The following is a 19,342-nucleotide window of genomic DNA, read 5'->3' on the forward strand; positions in this document are numbered from 1 at the left end:
AGCATAAATACTGTACAGTGGTACCTCAGGTTACATACACTTCAGGTTACAGACTCCGCTAACCCAGAAATAGTGCTTCAGATTAAGAACTTTGCTTCAGGATGAGAACAGAAATCGTGCTCTGGTGGCGCGGCGGCAGCAGGAGGCCCCATTAGCTAAAGTGGTGCTTCAGGTTAAGAACAGTTTCAGGTTAAGAATGGATCTCCGGAATGAATTAAGTACAGTGGTGCCACGCAAGATGAAATTAATTCGTTCCGCGAGTTGTGTCGTCTTGCGATTTTTTCGTCTTGCGGAGCGCAGATTCGCTGGGTATTAGCGGCTTTAAGAAAAAGGAAGTAAACTCGCAAGACGTTTTTGTCTTGCGAAGCAAGCCCATAGGGAAAATCGTCTTGCGAAGCAACGCAAAAAACGAAAAACCCTTTCGTCTTGCGCGTTTTTCGTCTAGCGAGGCATTTGTCTTGCGAGGCGCCACTGTACTTAACCAGAGGTACCACTGTAGTGTAAAAAAGCAGGGTGTCTTTGTGTGTGCTTAAAAAATTGGTTCAGGAAGGAATTGTGTGTGGTATGGGAAATACTGACTGACCCCGTCATCAAGAGAAATGGGATTGTGAATTAATTTCAAATGGCAACTCTCTGTGTTTGTGCGCAGGGTGCTAATGGCAGAAATCAGCAAGGAACTGGATGAAGAAGATCTGCGTTCCTTTATGTTCCTCATGATGAACGATGCATCCTATGGGAAGACAACAAAAGAGAAGGTTTGTTACCTCTTTCTGAAATCCTGGCGCTTCACAAAACTGTGAAGCTTAAAGGCCTCCTTTGTGTGAAAAGCCGCATGCTTCCTTTTAATGGAAAAAGAACAGATACTCGGAAGGAAGGAAGTTTGAGGGGGGGAAACCTTGAGCGGTGTTTCCCAAACTTGAGTCTCCATCTGTTTTTGGACTACAGTTACCATCACCCCTGACCAACTTCCAGCTAGGGATGATGGGAGTTGTAGTCCACAAACAGCTGGAGACCTAAGTTTGGGAAACCCCGAATAATAATAATAATAAATTTTATTTATATCCCACCCTCCCCAGCCGAAGCCGGGCTCAGAGCGGCTAACAACAGTAAAACGATAAAACATCATTTCATTTTAAAATTAATTCCAATCAAATTAATGGCAACCATTGGGCTAGAAGTTCTGTGAGGATTGCCAAAGGAGGGAGTCAGGCTGTGCCCTGGCCAAAGTCCTGGTGGAACAGCTCTGTCTTGCAGGCCCTGCGGAAAGATGTCAAATCCTGTAGGGCCCTAGTCTCTTGTGACAGAGCGTTCCACCAGATCGGAGCCACAGCCAAAAAAGCCCTGGCTCTGGCTGAGGCCAGCCTAACCTCCCTGTGGCCCAGGACCTCCAAGATGCTTTTGTTTGAAGACCGTTAAGTTCCTCTGTGGGGCATACCAGGAGAGGCGGTCCCGTAGGTACGAGGATAGCTCAGTGTGGCCCTCCAGGCTTCTCCCTGGCCCTTGGCACTGTCATCAGTCCTGCTGCACATTGCCCTCAAGTGGTTTTGCCGGTGTGGAATGCCAGGTTGCAACTGTGATAATGCCTCTTGCTTGGCTGATGAAGAGACGTAGCTGTGTCAAAAACCTTCTGAATTTTGCACAGCTGGAATGTAGAGTTCTTTGCCAATGTAAAAGTTCCAATTTCCAATTAAACTTTTTATTTGTGAATGGCATCATTCAGAAGGAGAACAAAAAGGGAAAACAACAGGAAAACAACAACAACAATAACCATAAAAATCATTGGGCACAGACATGCAATAAAACCACGGTCACGGCTACTAAAATTATATGTTGCATATAGAATAGAGTAGCAGAAGATTCTCAGGTAAGATGTGCCAAATTAAATATCCGAATCCCCTTAGCAGTTGACCGCTATTTTGTCTAGTTCCTTCCTCCTGATCTTAGCTGCCAGCGCATAGAGTGCTACTTTATAAGTAACAAAGTCGTCCGTGTTGCTCAGCAGCCATTTCACCCTTTCCACCCTATTCAAATGTGTTCCATTCATAAACAGGGGTTTTATAAGTCGGTCTCTTGGGTCTATATATAACAGGTAAAAAGGTAAAGGGACCCCTGACCATTAGGTCCAGTCGTGGCTGACTGGGGTTGCGGCACTCATCTCGCTTTATTGGCCGAGGGAGCCGGCGTACAGCTTCCGAGTCATGTGGCCAGCATGACTAAGCCACTTCTGGTGAACCAGAGCAGCACACGGAAACGCCATTTACCTTCCCGCCAGAGCGGTACCTATTTATCTACTTGCACTTCGATGTGCTTTCGAACTGCTAGATTGGCAGGAGCAGGGACCAAGCAACGGGAGCTCACCCCGTCGCGGGGATTCGAACCACCGACCTTCTGATTGGCAAGTCCTAGGCTCTGTGGTTTAACCCACAGCGCCACCCGCGTCCCATATATAACAGGTACTGCTATAAATAATGGCACAGGTCCTCGACACAGGGTTGTCCAAACAGACAGAGTCTCTCTTCGTAATGTACTTTGCCATACCGTCCATCCAGCACTACCGAGCGCATCGATTGGAATTGTAGTTCTGTAAAAGCGGTTCTTAGTGTGGCAACTGGGAGCTTTGTCAGGTATCCCGCTCGGGCATGCTCCGTTTTGATAAGTGGGAACCATGGTGAGCTCTTGCCAACGTAAGAGTTGCAGCTGTTGCTCTGCCTGGTCCCATCCACCATTGGCAATGTGGCCCTTGGATGAATACGTTTTTCTACTTTGGTGATCAGGGCAGAATGAATAAATTCAGTGGAACAGAAAGATCAGGATAGAAAGCAATGGGGCTAGTATTATAATGCCCTTTCAAATGTGTGGGTGGAAGAATCATCATCAATCTTTATTATGGCCCAGAGACCCAACAAATTGTTACAAAGCAATACACAATTCATACAGCCTACCAGGTTAAACAAGCATTTTGTTCAGAATATAGGGATCATTGGTTCTTGCAACCACCGATAAAAACTTTGCCACTGCTAATGTTCTAGCATTTGTCTGGTCTTCCAATAGGAACCTGACATAGTGAGCCTCTGATTTTCCCGGGGAAGGTACCAGCAAGGGTAATATCAGTTCAGCCCTGGCTTGCTCGTATTTTGCACAGTGCAACAAAATATGTTTTATGGAATCGATGTCTTGAGCACACGAGCAAAGTCTGTCCTGGTAGGGAACTCCTCTCAACCTGCCATCCAACACTGCAGAAGGAAAGACGTTTAGTCTGGCTTTGGTGAACAGCCTTCAATAGTTTGGTACTGTCAGGTTTTTAATGTAAGATGTTAACTTAAAGACATGCCCATATTGTACTCCTATTGCCAGCGGACTACAGACTGTGTGTGATCGAGATCGCAAGTCACTGTGTGCATTATCCGATAATCTTTGCTTTAACGTCTTTAGAAAGCCTTCATATCCCAGGTAATACAGTTGGGGGCAGGTGACAGACCAATAAAGGCGGCTTTTTTAGCCATGTTGGAAGAATGTGTTCCCACAAAAGTCAAATACATTAACAGGTTTGATCGGACATTGTTGTAAACAGCTGTTGTCTTGGCGTGTCCGAAAGGCAGCAAAGCCCATCATGTTAAATTCAGCAGAGAGCATCGTTCTGTCATTCCATCCGGGTACCAAATCCAGACAGCAAAGGGCAATGTGGAAAGGCATTGGGTGGCTGCCTTGTCAACTCATGAGTTTTGTTTTTTTTTTGCCTTCCTGGAATTTCACAAAAAAATGTAAGCATCTTTTCATAGGCACTCATGTAATTCATGTAATAACACACTTCTGAAAAAACTTCTATTACACTTCTATTCATGTAATAACACACTTCTGAAAAAACACCCCTGATTTGCTTGTTTCTAAAGCTGGTTTTCAGTTGCATGTTTTCTCTGCTACATGCTCTGAGGAATTGGAGCAGAGCAAATTCAAACTCTAAATGACTGAGTAGAGAAAAGAAAGAAGTTGTCTGTTCCTCTTTCTCTTTTCATACAAAGGGTGCTGTTAATTGTGCAGTTGCTCCTGCATTGGAATTTTGAAAGTATTGATCTGTGTCTCACAAGGGGAATATCAGTATTTACATTAGTTAGAATTATGTCTCATCTGTACATGAGATATGTCTTAGATATGAGTCAAGAGTTCTGTAGGTGACTGAGCAGGGGAGAGAAATGAAAATCATTCATCTGAGAACTTATTTTGGTGGGTCTTGCAAGAGCTTCAGGCTCTCTTTCAGCTCTCAGTGTGATAGCTAACAACACTTCTGCAATCCCTTCTCCCACCTGAAAGTTTCTTCGATGAGGGCCCTTTTTGATCCAGGAGATTAAGTTAACCTTGGGCCCAGGGCTGAATGTGGTCCTCCAAGCTTCCATATCTGGTCCTTGAGCGCTTTTGCTGGGCGGGAATATGTCATTTAACACTTATAATGCCTCTTGTTTGCCTGGGTGGTGTGAATTTTTGTAGAAACTTTGTTTAGTCGTGTCCGACTCTTCGTGACCCCCTGGACCAGAGCACACCAGGCACTCCTGTCTTCCACTGCCTCCTGCAGTTTGGTCAAACTCATGCTGGTAGCTTTGAGAACACTGTCCAACCATATCGTCCTCTGTCATCCCCTTTTCCTTGTGCCCCCAATCTTTCCCAACATCAGGGTCTTTTCCAGGGAGTCTTCTCTTCTCATGAGGTGGCCAAAGTACCATAATTCAAAAGCATCAATTCTTCGGCGATAGCCTTCTTTATGGTCCAGCTCTCACTTCCATACATCACTACTGGGAAAACCATAGCTTTAACTATACAGACCTTTGTTGGCAAGGACCTTTGTTGTAGAAACCTTTGTTGTACGGACCTTTGTTGTAGAAACTAGCTTACTGAACAAATGAATGTGGCCCCTGGAAAGCTGTCCAGAAAGCCAAGTAGCCTTTGAACTGAAAATGTTTCCCCACCCCTGCTGTAAATAAAAGTCTAGGGCTTTCCATATAAGATTCAGGCTCAATCTCTGCTCAGCGGTAAACTCACAGTGTTGGCAGCTTTGCGCTCATGCCACCGTGTCTTGGACTCAGTTCCTCATCTGTAAAATGGGGAAAATCTACTTTGCAGTGTTTTCAGATGGGCAGAGTAATATTTTGCGCTTACTCGCAAGGTAGCCTATGTAGGAAACGCTAGTGCCGGTGTTGGTTGTACACATCAACCAAAAAGAAAAAAAATATTTATGGCCTCTGAAATATTAAAATAAAGCATATTGTTTCCCATTTTGTTTCTCTGGCCTACTTGCAAGTTGGATGCATACTGCTTGGTCTGCTGTTTTATACATTTGTTCTAATTCTCTAACAGACTTTCCTGACAATTATAACTGACCTTGAGAACTTAGACCTGGTGTCTCCTAACCGCCTAGATTTTCTGGAAGATTGCTTCTTGCACATGCACAGGAGAGACTTGGTGAAGAGGATCCAGAAGTTCAAGCAGGAAGGTAAGGCTGTGAAATAATTTTAACGTTGAATAGAGTATTAAAGAGAAATTGAACATGACGTTCTTGGTAGGAGCTGTAGCTCAGTGGTTGAGCTCTTGCTTTGTGTGGCAAAGCCTCTCACTTGGGTATTCCCAAGCAGGCATTCCAACAACAACAATCCCTTGCAAAGAATCCTGGGTAGTTTAGCGCACAGAGCTACACTCCCCACCTGTCAAAGCTGTTTCCCAGCCAATGGAATGACCATGACAGAGAGTTAACTCATTATTATTATTATTATTATTATTATTATTATTATTTATACCCCAACCATCTGGCTTGGTTTCCCCAGCCACTCTGGGCGGCTTCCAACCAAATATTAAAAATACAATAAAACACCAGACATTAAAAACTTCCCTAAACAGGGCTGCCTTCAGATGTCTTCTAAAAGTCAGTTACTTGTTTATTTCCTTGACATCTGATGGGAGGGCGTTCCACAGGGTGGGCACCACTACCGAGAAGGCCCTCTGCCTGGTTCCCTGTAACCTCACCTCACAGTGAGAAAATTGCCAGAAGGCCCTTGGAGCTGGACCTCACTTTCCAGGCTGAACGATGATTTCCTTAAGAATGGATAGGTTTGATCTTCTTGCTGTCCATGGGACTCTCAAGAGTCTCCTCCAGCACCACAATTCAAAAGCATCAATTCTTTGGCGATCAGCCTTCTTTATGGTCCAGCTCTCACTTCCATACATCACTACTGGGAAAACCATAGCTTTTACTATACGGACCTTTGTCGGCAAGGTGATGTCTCTGCTTTTTAAGATGCTGTCTAGGTTTGGAAGGGCACTTTATTTATTCCTTTAACGCAAGGTCTTCCCTGATTGTGCCAAACCTGAGTGTTTTACATTTCATGGAAAGGGTGCAAGGACCCCCAGTTCTGTAAAGGGAAGACGGGTGTTTTTTCCTCCTCTCCTTCTGGGAAGAGGGTGGGGGCACAGTTTTAGCAGCCAGTATGCTGTTTGTTCACGATAGGCCATGGCCCAGGGCCATGAATGACCCAGTCTTAAAATGTGTTTACTCAGAATTAAGTCCCAATGAGTTTTAAGTTCCACGCTTAAAAGTGTTAAGAGACAAAGCACAACTGGATTATAGGGGAACATTGCAATTAGACTGCAGAGTCAGTACTAATCATTTGATGATTATGGAGCTAAATAGAAATTAACTGCAAGGACGTGCCACGAAGGACGTGTGCTTTGTTACAGTAAACAGTAAAAAAATTAAATCAAGCAATGGACAAGGCTGGAGTAGAAAGTTATGCTGCTAGGGAATTATGACTGTTTTATATCATTTGTGAGAGCCTGTGTTCAATTTTCATCTCCAGAGCATGCCATTGGCACTTCGCCTGTATGTGCTAACAGACTTCAGGCATCATTTCCTGAGCTGTCTATTGCTGATCCTCCGGCGGTAAGTGTGAGTGAACCCAATGCACTGAAATGCTTGTCCAATCATGCTTTTAGGAGAAAGGATGGTGTACTACCGGGGGACGCAGGTGGCGCTGTGGGTTAAAGCCTCAGCGCCTAGGACTTGCCGATCGAAAGGTCGGCCGTTCGAATCCCTGCGGCGGGGTGCGCTCCCGCTGCTTGGTCCCAGCGCCTGCCAACCTAGCAGTTCGAAAGCACCTCCAGGTGCAAGTAGATAAATAGGGACCGCTTACCAGCGGGAAGGTAAACGGCATTTCCGTGTGCGGCTCTGGCTCGCCAGAGCAGCGATGTCACGCTGGCCACGTGACCCGGAAGTGTCTCCGGACAGCGCTGGCCCCTGGCCTCTTGAGTGAGATGGGCGCACAACCCCAGAGTCTGTCAAGACTGGCCTGTACGGGCAGGGGTACCTTTACCTTTACCTTATGGTGTAATACCAAGAGGACATAAGAAAGCATGGTTTAGTGACTGAATCGACAAGTTTGCTGCTTTAGGTCCTTTTAAAAATTGGATTTGGCACAACGTAGCACTTTTAACAGGGACACAGGTGGCGCTGTGGGTTAAACCACAGAGCCTAAAGGTAAAGGTAAAGGTACCCCTGCCCGTACGGGCCAGTCTTGACAGAAAAAAACCACAAAACCCAAAAACCACAGAGCCTAGGACTTGCCAATTAGAAGGTCGGCAGTTTTTACATGAGTAGAATGTGCCCTTTTATTTAAAATGCATCTCTGGGTTATTTGTGGGGCCTGCCTGGTGTTTTTACACAAGTGGAATGTGTGCTTTTATTTAAAATGCATCTCTGGGTTATTTGTGGGGCATAGAAATTCGTTCACCCCCCCCCCCAATATAGTCCGGCCCCTCACAAGGTCTGAGGGACAGTGGACCGGCCCCCTGCTGAAAAAGTTTGCTGACCCCTAAGCTCTAAAATAGGAAGGGGAGCCTGATGAACTTTCCCCAGGTATTGTCATAATACTTGCCTTCTTATATTGTCTCTCCCTTTCCTAATAATTTCCACTGTGGAATTTTCAACAAGAAGTGAAATGTGATTAATTGCTGGTTTCATTCGCAGGTTGGGAACCAAGACAGGCTGTCAAATGGAGAATGTTCCTTTCAGGGTAAGTAAGGCCTATTAATCTTTAGTAGCCTTGTGCTGCAATCCTATACCCACTGACTTGGAAGTGAGCCCCATTGAGCTCAGTGAGCCTTATTTCTGAGTAAACATGTATAGGGCGGAACTGTTCGGACTGTCAATCCAGAAGTGTAGTTTTGTTAATAAAACATCCAACATTCTTTGGAGTGCTGTGAAAGACAGATCAAAGGTTTTGAACTGAGATCTTCCATACCCAAACCCGACGCTCTAACCACTGTACTTCAGTGCCTGTCTTATGCACGGGCATCTGGATCTCTTTATGCAGGAATATGCACCAAAATCCCCCCCATTTGTTTTAATATGTTTTTAACAGTCATATTTCAACAGCCACAGATCTTGAACACACTTCTGGATCCCATATGCTTACCCGAGGACGTTCTTTGTTTAATCAAATTGGCATTAAATAGCTTTGTGAGTTTCCCTGTATCGGGAAATTTTTTTATGTCTGATGTTTTACAATTTTTAATATGTGCTGTAAGTAGCCCAGAGTGGCTGGAGAAACCCAGCCAGATGAGTGGGGTATAATAATAATAATAATAATAATAATAATAATAATAATAATAATAATAAGACCAGGTGAAAAGTTATAATGCTGGGATAGATGATGGTGAAATGTACCATCAGGGTTTGGCAACTCCCATCATCCCCGCCAGCTCCCATCATCCCCCGCTAGCATAGCCAGTGTTCAGGGATGATGGGAATTGTAACTCAACCAGTGTGGTGAGAGCCAGTGTGGTGTAGAAGAAGAAGAAGAAGAAGAAGAAGAGTTTGGATTTGATATCCCGCCTTTCACTCCCTTTAAGGAGTCTCAAAGCGGCTAACATTCTCCTTTCCCTTCCTCCCCCACAACAAACACTCTGTGAGGTGAGCGAGGCTGAGAGACTTCAAAGAAGTGTGACTAGCCCAAGGTCTACTGCTCTTAACCACTACACCACTCTGTTCCAGGAGGGAGACTACCTGCTCCAGGTAGTCATTCTTCAGCCCTAGTTGGCCTTCCCAAAGTGTGGCAGCCTAGGCGTGCCAGCCCTGGAGGCTGGTTGCCGTGTGTGTGTTTTAAAATGGTGCTAAATATATCTAGCATCTGGATTCAATTTAAGAGTGGTAGACTTGTAATCTGGGGAACCGGGTTTGTGTCTCCACTCCTCCAGATACAGCTGCTGGGTGACCTTGGGCCAGTCACACTTCTTTGAAGTCTCTCAGCCCCACTCACCTCACAGAGTGTTTGTTGTGGGGGAGGAAGGGAAAGGAGAATGTTAGCCGCTTTGAGACTCCCTAGGGTAGTGATAAAGCGGGATATCAAATCCAAACTCTACTTCTTCTTCTTCTGGAGGTCACCCATTTTCCTATCCCTACTATAATGTCACAGCTTTTTGTTCGTGTATGTGTCTTTATGTGTTGTTGTCCTTTTTAAAAATAAACATGACTTTGTAGGAAAATACAGATCTTCCATAAATACACTGGTACCTCTGGATGCGAACGGGATCTGTTCCAGAGCCCCGTTCGCATCCTGAAGTGAACGCAAGACACGACTGCGCGGGTCACGTTTCGCCGCTTCCACGCATGTGCATAATGTCATTTTGAGCATCTGCACATGTGCAGGCGGCGAAACCCGGAAGTAATGCGCTCCGTTACTTCTGGGTCGCCATAGAGCGCAACCCGAAAATGTTTAAGCTGAAGCGTATTCATCCCAAGGTATGACTGTAACAACATTGAATTTTGTATTTGCAGCAGCAAAGGTTAACATATCAATACCAGAAACAGGAGGAGCTGAAGCACAGGTATCGTATAATATGTGGGCCCTTGTGTCTTTTCTAGCTACCATTTCTTTCAGTGCAGAAAGTGATGTAATTTTAGAAAGTACAGTGGTACCTCGGGTTAAGTACTTAATTCGTTCCGGAGTTCCGTTCTTAACCTGAAACTGTTCTTAACCTGAAGCATCACTTCAGCTAATGGGGCCTCCCACTGCTGCCGCGCCACCGGAGCACAATTTCTATTCTCATCCTGAAGCAAATTTCTTAACCTGAGGTAATATTTCTGGGTTAGCAGAGTCTGTAACCTGAAGCGTATGTAACCTGAGGTACCACTGTAATGAATTAAGTAATGGACATGGCTGTTCTTTCTCCTGTGCCTTTCTTAGAGCTGTCGAACGCATTGCACTCTGGAAGGCAAGTGAGGGGTGACAAGTTTCTCCCTCTTTAAATTATTCTGCTGTGCCTGCCACTATATTTTCATGACCCTGGGCCAAACACACACAAAAATCACAGCACGATCTGCCCTTTAGAACGCTACAGATAAAGGAAATTGTGCGTGAGGACTCAAGTACTGGAGCTTTAAACGAAAGCTGAGGGCTAATTGACTCTTAAGGGACGTGGGTGGCGCTGTGGGTTAAACCACAGAGCCTAGGACTTGCGGATCAAAGGTCGGCGGTTCGAATCCCCACGACGGGGTGAGCTCCGGTTGCTCAGTACCAGCTCCTGCCCACCTAGCAGTTTGAAAGCACGTCAAAGTGCAAGTAGATAAATAGGTACTGCTCTGGCGGGAAGGTAAACGGCGTTTCCATGCGCTGCTCTGGTTTGCCAGAAGCGGCTTAGTCATGCTGGCCACATGACCCGGAAGCTGTACACCGGCTCCCTTGGCCAATACAGCGAGATGAGTGCCGCAACCCCAGAGTCGGTCACGACTGGACCTAATGGTCAGGGGTACCTTTACAATTCAATTGATTCTTACCATCTTGTCACCAGCATTTGTCTGCTCAACTTGAGACTGGGGGGAGCTGCGGCCAGTTAGAGGAGTCCTGGGAACTAGGCCCAACCAACTTGGACTACAATACTAACCATGTCTGCCCATTGAGTTCAGTGGGAGTTACTCCCAGGTTAGTAGGGTTAGAATCGCAGCTGTAGTCTAGATACAACCCATAGACCTCTCCCAGACCTACAGAAGGTGAGAGCCATTGTCTCTTCAAAAAACTATCGCTGCCAACATCTGTGTTATCTAAGGTCTACTTTACTCGGTTCAGGGCCCCACTCGGCTAGGAATTTCTTGCAGGTGTATTCCTCACAATACTAGTGTGTTAGAGGTAGATATTTTGTACTAATCCATGCAACATTTTTCTGGGACGTGGGCGGCGCTGTGGTCTAAACCACTGAGCCTAGGACTTGCCGATCAGAAGGTTGGCAGTTCAAATCCCCGCGATGGGGTGAGCTCCCGTTGCTCGGTCCCAGCTCCTGCCCACCTAGCAGTTCAAAAGCACGTCAAAGTGCAAGTAGATAAATAGGTACCGCTCCGGCGGAAAGGTAAACGGCGTTTCCGTGTGCTGCTCTGGTTCGCCAGAAGCGGCTTAGTCATGCTGGCCACATGACCCGGAAGCTGTACGTCGGCTCCCTCAGCCAGTAAAGCGAGATGAGCGCCGCAACCCCAGAGTCGGCCACGACTGGACCTACTGGTCAGGGGTCCCTTTACTTTATACGTCATTTTGCTTTATTAGATGTTTCCCAACATTATTGCCATCCTGCTGGGAAAGGGCACTCTTGCACGATGCTACAACAAAATAACGTGTCAGGCGGGGAGTGTGTTGAATAAACTGGAACATTTGTAGTAAATAAAAAAAGAAGTCGCAGGATTTTAGCAGGAAGTTACGGGGCAGGCACCAAAGGATGATGTCTGCCCTGGGATTTTTGCAGGCACAAACTGTACAGGAAGTGGGATTATTCATAACTGCTTCCGATACCCTAATGAGCACTAATCATCATGAATGCACAGTAAGAAGGGCATCTGGAGTTATCCGTAGAACTACACTAGGCTCGGCAAAAAATACCTTGGAAAAGGGAATGAGGAGAAGGTCCATGTATTGGAGATAGGATCTAAATAATTACATTTTGTCATTCAATGCAGGTCCTTAACAATTACAGAATGCGGAGTAAGCCTTTGGGAGTATGCTTGATTATAGACTGCATTGGCAACGATACAAGTAAGTGCTAGGAAAAATTGAATTCCTCCTTAACTGCTGGAGTCTGCAACTCGTGTAATCTTTTAACAGCTCAGATTTGATGAGATGGGCTCAGGCTCCCAGTTTTTCTTTGCTTGTAAAACAACGGTGGCTGAAAGCTCAAGTTGATAATTAGGTACTCGGCATCGGTATAGGGCCCTGAAGTAGTTGAAGTTCTCTACAAACCGTATCTTGTAGGTCTGTCACAAAAAAAGTCTTCCAGGAAAGGGAGGGGAGCCGGTCCCTAGATTAACAGATCACACAAAGTTTTAATTTCCCCTAGATTGTGTGATAGGTTTAAATAATAATAATAATAATAATAATAATAATAATAATAATAATAATAATAATAATATTATTATTTATACCCCGCCCATCTGGCTGGGCTTCCCCAGCCACTCTGGGCGGCTTCCAACCAAATATTAAAATACAGTAATACATCAAACATCTGCTCCCTACAGAATTCTGGGTACTGTAGTTTAAGAATTGCTGGGAATGGTTACCCTGTGAGGAGTTAACTACAGGGCCCAGAATTCTTTGAGGCAAAGAATGTATTCTGAGTGTACTTTAAAGGTATAGCCTGTACGAAGTCTGAAAGTGCTGTTTCCCACTTACCACTACATTGTACAAACTAGTCCCTTCCAATTTGTTGCCGTTTTACAGTGGTGCCTCGCAAGACGAAATTAATTCGTTCTGCAAGTTTTTTCTTCTTGCGAGTTTTTCGTCTTGCGAAGCACGGTTTCCCATAGGAATGCATTGAAAATCAATTAATGCGTTCCTATGGAGACCGCTTGCCAGGCTGGCGGTGCGGAGAAGGGCTTTTCTCCCCACCGCAAGCCTTCAGGACAGGTACGGGAACAGAGGGGAAGGCGTGCAGCGCTTCTCCTCTGTTCCCGGGCCTTGCGGTGGGAGGAGGGTTTTTCCTCCCCAAGCCAACATTCAGAAGAGCATTCTGAAAGTTGGCGGTGGGAAGGAAAACCCTCCTCCCACCGCAAGTCTTCAGGACAGCCATCCGAAGGCTGGCGCGGGGAGAAGGTCTCTCCGCCCCACCGCCAGCCTTCGGAGCAGCCATCCCAAGGCTGGCGGCGGGAGGAGGTCTCTCCGCCCCACCGCCAGCCTTCGGAGCAGCCATCCCAAGGCTGGCGGCGGGAGGAGGTCTCTCCGCCCCACCACCAGCCTTCGGAGAAGCCTTCCGAAGGCTGCTGGTGGGGCGGAGAGACCTCCTCCCGCCGCCAGCCTTCGGAGCAGCCTTCCGAAGGCTGGCGGTGGGGCGGAGAGACCTCCTCCCGCCGCCAGCCTTCGGAGCAGCCTTCCGAAGGCTGGCGGTGGGGCGGAGAGACCTCCTCCCGCCGCCAGCCTTCGGAGCAGCCTTCTGAAGGCTGGTGGCGGGAGGAGGTCTCTTCGCCCCACCGCCAGCCTTCGGAGCAGCCATCCCAAGGCTGGCGGCGGGAGAAGGTCTCTCCGCCCCACCGCCAGCCTTCAGAGCAGCCTTCCGAAGGCTGGCGGTGGGGTGGAGAGACCTTCTCCCGCCGCCAGCCTTCGGAGCAGCCTTCCGAAGGCTGGCAGCGGGAGGAGGTCTCTCCGCCCCACCGCCAGCCTTCGGAGGAGGTCCGAGGACAGTGGGGAAGACGCGCAGTGCGTCTTCCCCACTGTCCTGGAGATTTCCCTATGGGCTTTCGTCTTGCGAAGGAAGCCCATAGGGAAATTCGTTTTGCGAAGCGCCTCCAAAACGGAAAACTCTTTCATCTAGCGGGTTTTCCGTCTTGCGAGGCGTTCGTCTTGCGGGGCACCACTGTATAATAAAACAAAGCAAAAGGGAAACTTTTGATTCAGTAATGCCCAGTGTTATGTACTGAAGTTCTCACCCTGCGCCAGCAAGGGGATACTAGATAGCTTTCACTTAGGTCCACATATGCAAAAAAGGGATTGAAAGTGACGTTCAGTGATTGCATAGTTACAGAAACTGGTTACTGTTGCATTCTAGTGGAGCTCTATATAAGCAGGCTGGCTGAACCCTTCAGTTCAGTTCTGTTCTGGCCTGTAAATAAACAAGAGCTGTTTGAAGAATCGCTGTGTCGTCTGATATGTTCACCCACAACTTAACGCTGGCGACGAGGATGGGATCGATGGACAACAGAGCACAGCCAGATGCAGCCACCCTCTGAGCGGAATCACTGAGCTGGAACACCGAGCGAAATCACTGAACAGAACCAATTCAGAGCTGACCGTTCTGGCTAGAGCACGGTGTTCCATCCATCGCTTCCACATCGGCATTGGAACAATGGCTTCACTTGTGCCTCTACCGACGTTTGCGCCAGCCTCCGAATCATGGGACTCCTACCTCGCTTGGTTCGACTGCTACCTCCAAGCTGACGGAAGTATCATAGGAGCGTAAACGAGGCCTATTCCTCAGCCTCTGTGGGCCTGATGTGTTCGAGATGGCCCAAGCATTGGTTGCGCCTGTAGCAGTCCAGGCAACACCATGGGACACGATTCAAGAGAAGCTCCGCAACCACTACGCGCCAAAGTCATCCAAGATTGCTGCCTGCCATGCATTCTACCACCGGAACCAGGCAGAGGGGGAGTCAATTAACAACTACACCGCCGTCCTCCGACAGGCTGCAATGCACTGCGAGTTCCGAGACTTAGACGATGCCCTGATGGATCGAATTGTCTGTGGGGTCCGGGACATCCATCTGCAATGGTGTCTCCTCGCCAAGCCAGACCTCACGCTGCAGAAGCCATTGAGGAGGCCGTGGCCTCAGAAGCTGCTGAGATCTGCAAGTCCAGCAGCCCACGTCTTGCTAGGAAGCCAGTTCCAGTGCATCATGAAGAGGCCAGCAGTGATGAGGCATCCTCCAGTGAAGACGATGACGTGCACCAGACAAAGCGGGAGCGCAGGAAGTTCCAACAGAAGTCCAAGGGCCAACCGGAATGTGCCGGCTGCGGAGGCAACCATTCCCGTGCCAAGTGTCGATTCAGAGACGCCATCTGTAGGAAGTGTTCCAGAAGGGGCCACATCGCTAAGGTCTGCCAATCGGCTCCGTCTCACACCCCCCCTTCACCGACTCACAAGTCCAAGTCTTCACTCCAGTCTGCCAAGGAAAGCTGTTTCGCTCTCACCAACTGCCGCTGCCCGTCTGGAACCACGATTGGCCAAACCGACTTGCCTATGCGACGCAAGCTGAACGTCACTGTGCTCATTGAAGGAGCTCCATGTGACATGGAGATCGACACCAGGTCTGCCCTGTCCATCATGTCTTGGAGCACCATCAAAAGACTGGTACCCAGTGTCCAAAAGGCAACTCGACTCTCACCGCGTACACCTGAGAGACTACCAGGGAAACAACACTCCTGTGGTGGGCATTGGCCGGTTCCGTATCGCCTTCAAGGATTTTTCAGACCTGCTTCGACTGGTGGTGGTCGAAGGTCAGCGGCCAAGCCTCCTAGGGCTAGACTGGTTTGATGCCCTCGGCCTGGAAGTCACCGGCGTCAACTGCATCTCTAACGCAGAGACTGAGGGTCCGGTCAAAGACTTTGCTGAGGTTTTTAACGGCACTTTGGGTTAATATACAGGTACGCCCATCTCCTTTAGCCTTGATCCACAGGTCGCCCCCATCAAGCTAAAGCCACACCGGGTTCCCTTTGCTTTCAAGGCTAAGGTGGACAAACAACTGGACAAGCTGATCGCCCAAGGAGTTTTGGAGCTGGTTGACCATGCCAAGTGGGAAACCTCCATCGTCACGCCTGTTAAGCTGGACAGGTCGGTGAGAATCTGCGCCGACTACAAGTGCATGATCAACAAGGCACTTCAGCAGCATGCTTACCTGGTTCCTGTTGTCCAACACCTGCTGCATTCCCTGGGTGAGGGCAAGGTCTTTGCTAAGCTGGACCTTGCCCAAGCCTATCAACAACTGCCCGTTGATGATGCCACCGCTGAAGCCCAGACAATCGTCACCCACCGAGGGGCATTCTGTTGCCGCCGTTTGCAGTTCAGGGTGAGTATGGCTCCTGGCATCTTCCAAGCCTTATGGAGCGTCTCCTGCAAGGGCTTCCGGGCATGGTGCCGTATTTTGACGATGTCTTGGTGTCCGCAGATTCACACCAGCAGCTCTTCGAGCGCGTCTGCGCCATGCTGACCAGGTTCCAGGAGGCCAGGCTCAAGGTAAAGTGGGAGAAGTGCCAGATCGCCGTTCCACAGGTGGAGTTCCTGAGCTATCTTGTCGACGCCTCCAGCTTTCACCTGACGACATCCAAGATCCACGCTATCCAGCAGGCCCCCATCCCAAAGAACAAGACGGAGTAGCAGGCGTTCCTGGGACTGCTGAACTTTTATAACATTTTCCTTCCCTCACAAAGCCACGGTGGCTGAGCCTCTTCACCTACTCCTCAGCACGAAGACACCTTAGTCCTGGGGTCATCGGGAGACGGCCGCCTTCAATGCAGTCAAGGCTCTCCTTTCATCGGACAGTGTGCTGGTACAGTACAGTGAAGCCAGGCCGCTGGTCCTTGCCTACGACACCTCACCTTTTGGCATTGGCACTGTTCTTAGTCACCGTTTTCCAGACGGAAGAGAAGCACCACTTGCCTACTTTTCCAGGACGCTATCTCCAACTGAATGGAATTGCAGCTAGCTCGACAAGGAGGCACTGGCACTTGTGGCTGGAGTGAAGAGGTTCCATGAATACCTCTACGGCAGGACTTTCCACCTCATCACCGACCACAAGCCACTCCTGGGCCTCCTCGCCAGTGATCGACCAACTCCACCGGTCCTCTCGCCGTGCATGCTGCGATGGACTGTTTCCCTGGCTGCCTACCACTACCGGCTCGTCCATCGATCGCCCGGGGAAATCAATGGGCCATGCCGACGCCCTCATCCGTTGCCCTCTTCCAGCGTTTGTGGAAGACCCGGCTCCTGCTTCATCGCTCCTCCTGATTGAGGATCTTCCAGCAGTGCCTGTATCGGCTGCCACTGTGGCCTCCGCATCTGCCCAGGATCGCACCATCAGCCGTGTGCTCAACTGGGTGTGGAGGGGGTGGCCACAAGGGCCTTTTGCATCTGAGTTCCAGCTGTTCACAACCAGACAACACAAACTCTCGGCTCATCGCGGCTGTCTGCTGTGGGGAGACCGTGTCATGATTCCCCAAAGACTCCGTCAACGCATCCTTGAGGCTCTGCACGTTGGGCACCTGGGAATCGTCAAAATGAAGGCGTTGGCTCCGTGTTACGTCTGGTGGCCTAACATGGACGATGCCATCACTGCCTGGGTTTCCGCCTGTCAAGCGTGCCAATAATCTAGGCCTGCACCACTGGCAGCTAAGGGACGCACCTGGGAGACGCCAAAGACACCCTGGTCGAGGGTGCACAACAATCTGGCCGCCCCCTTTCATGGCCGGACCTTTATCGTAGTGGTGGACGCCTATTCCAAATGGCTGGAGGTGGCCCTGATGCCCTCCACCACTACCGAGGCAGTCATCCGGGTGCTGCGAGGCCTCTTTGCGACGCATGGGTGTCCTGATGTCCTCGTCTCCAACAACAGACCGCAGTTCACCTCATGCACTTTTGAGCGGTATCTTTTGGGACTGGGCATCCGCCATGCCATAACGGCACCATTTCATCCATCCAGCAACGGGGAAGCAGAGAGAATGGTGCGCTCGGCAAAAGAGGCACTGACTCGCCTGGAACGGGGAGACTGGCACGAGCAGGTCGTTGAATACTTGTTAGTGCAACACATCACCCCTCATGCGGCCACAGGGTGGAGTCCTGCTGAACTGCTTATGGGCCGCCGCCTCAGATCGCTCGACCGGCTGCACCCGGACTTTGCCGTGGCCGAACCCCCGGGCTGTGCCCACGCGCCACGGTCCTTTGTTCCAGGAAACCAGGTCTTTGCCTGGAACTTTGTGGGGGACATTCCTTGGGTGCCAGCCACAGTAGTGGGAGTCACTGGACCTCACTCGTACCAGGTGGCACTCGAAAATGGATGTTTGTGGCGCCGGCACATAGACTAGCTTAGGTGCAGGGTTGGGGACTTGGACACTACCGCAGTGCCCCCAACTGCGTTTGTGGCTCCGGAACAGACACTTACAGATGGTGAGGCTCCAACTACACCTCTCACAAACTGCAGGCGTGGAGCAAAACCAAGCTGCTTCAGAGGGTCTGCCGGACTTCCCACAGACTCAGACCACTGCCTTGCCTGACATTCCGCCAACTCCACTTGTGGATGTTCCACCCACAGCAGCGGATCCAGGTGACTTGGTTTCAACGCCACCTAGGGTCGCGCCACAGCCACAGCTTCAGCAAGAATTGAGCGCCCCCCTGGACATGGGTCCCCTGCGGTCTGGCAGAGTTTCCAAGTGCCCAACTTATTTAAAGGACTATGTTGTTGGACATGTAATACTGTCGGTCTAATGGAAATAGGTGAAATGTAACCGATATGCTTTTGTGCCTAATTGAACCATTACGTGTAGTGCTGTATATACGATTGTAACTCACGCCTTATCTTGGTGGGGAGGGGTGTTATGTACTGAAGTTCTCACCCTGGGCCAGCAGGGGGATACTGTAGATAGTTTCCACTCAGGTCCACATATGCAAATAAGGGATTGAAAGTGACGTTCAGTGATTGGATAGTTACAGAAAATGGTTACTGTTGCGTTGTAGTGGAGCTCTATATAAGCAGGCTGGCTGAACCCTTCAGTTCAGTTCTTTTCTGGCCTGTGAATAAACAAGAGCTGTTTGAAGAATCGCTGTGTCGTCTGATATGTTCACCCACAACTTAACACCCAGAACAATCCAAATAAGGCAATATGGATGCTATGTGTTTAAAAAGAAATGGAAAAAGTACAGTCAAGATAGCATGCAGTTGGGGAGGCATAATCAAAGGCATAATCTATATTTTATAAGCATTTTCTTTCCTGTTTGTTGTGTGGAAATTTTGCCTGGATACGGCCTTGCAGGTATCACTTTGTGTTTCCTTTTTGCCTTGAACCCCACATCCACTTTTGATCGGAGAAGGAAAATTTATGCTTTTTCCTCCACGTCCTTCCGACTTCAAGGGCTAGTCCCGGTCTATATTTTCAGCACAATGAATCATAGAATTATAGAATCATAGAGTTGGAAGAGACCACAAGGGCCATCGAGTCCAACCCCCTGCCAAGCAGGAAACACCATCAGAGCACTCCTGACATATGGTTGTCAAGCCTCTGCTTAAAGACCTCCAAAGAAGGAGACTCCACCACACTCCTTGGCAGCAAATTCCACCGTCGAACAGCTC

At 48.8% G+C, this 19,342-nt stretch overlaps 2 protein-coding genes across 6 annotated transcripts in view; both read left to right on the forward strand.

The window, feature by feature from the left end:
* Positions 1-19,342, forward strand: part of CFLAR (CASP8 and FADD like apoptosis regulator) — a 45,925-nt gene that overhangs the window by 11,437 nt on the left and 15,146 nt on the right. For all 5 annotated transcript variants that reach the window (XM_083711460.1, XM_083711457.1, XM_083711458.1 and 2 more), the window contains 6 exons: positions 650-755; positions 5,347-5,482; positions 6,840-6,922; positions 8,006-8,051; positions 9,815-9,864; positions 11,978-12,053. In XM_083711460.1, coding sequence (XP_083567586.1) covers positions 650-755; positions 5,347-5,482; positions 6,840-6,922; positions 8,006-8,051; positions 9,815-9,864; positions 11,978-12,053 — 497 coding nt within the window. The remainder of the gene's footprint in view (positions 1-649; positions 756-5,346; positions 5,483-6,839; positions 6,923-8,005; positions 8,052-9,814; positions 9,865-11,977; positions 12,054-19,342) is intronic.
* LOC310832586 (uncharacterized protein) overlaps positions 14,451-19,342 on the forward strand; it is a 119,370-nt gene continuing 114,478 nt past the window's right edge. The window contains exon 1 of the mRNA XM_083714607.1: positions 14,451-16,541. Coding sequence (XP_083570733.1) covers positions 14,773-15,537 — 765 coding nt within the window. The 5' untranslated portion in view covers positions 14,451-14,772 and the 3' untranslated portion in view covers positions 15,538-16,541. The remainder of the gene's footprint in view (positions 16,542-19,342) is intronic.

This window comes from Podarcis gaigeae (genome assembly GCF_964106915.1).
Source record: "Podarcis gaigeae genome assembly, chromosome: 1".
Lineage (NCBI taxonomy): Eukaryota > Metazoa > Chordata > Lepidosauria > Squamata > Lacertidae > Podarcis > Podarcis gaigeae.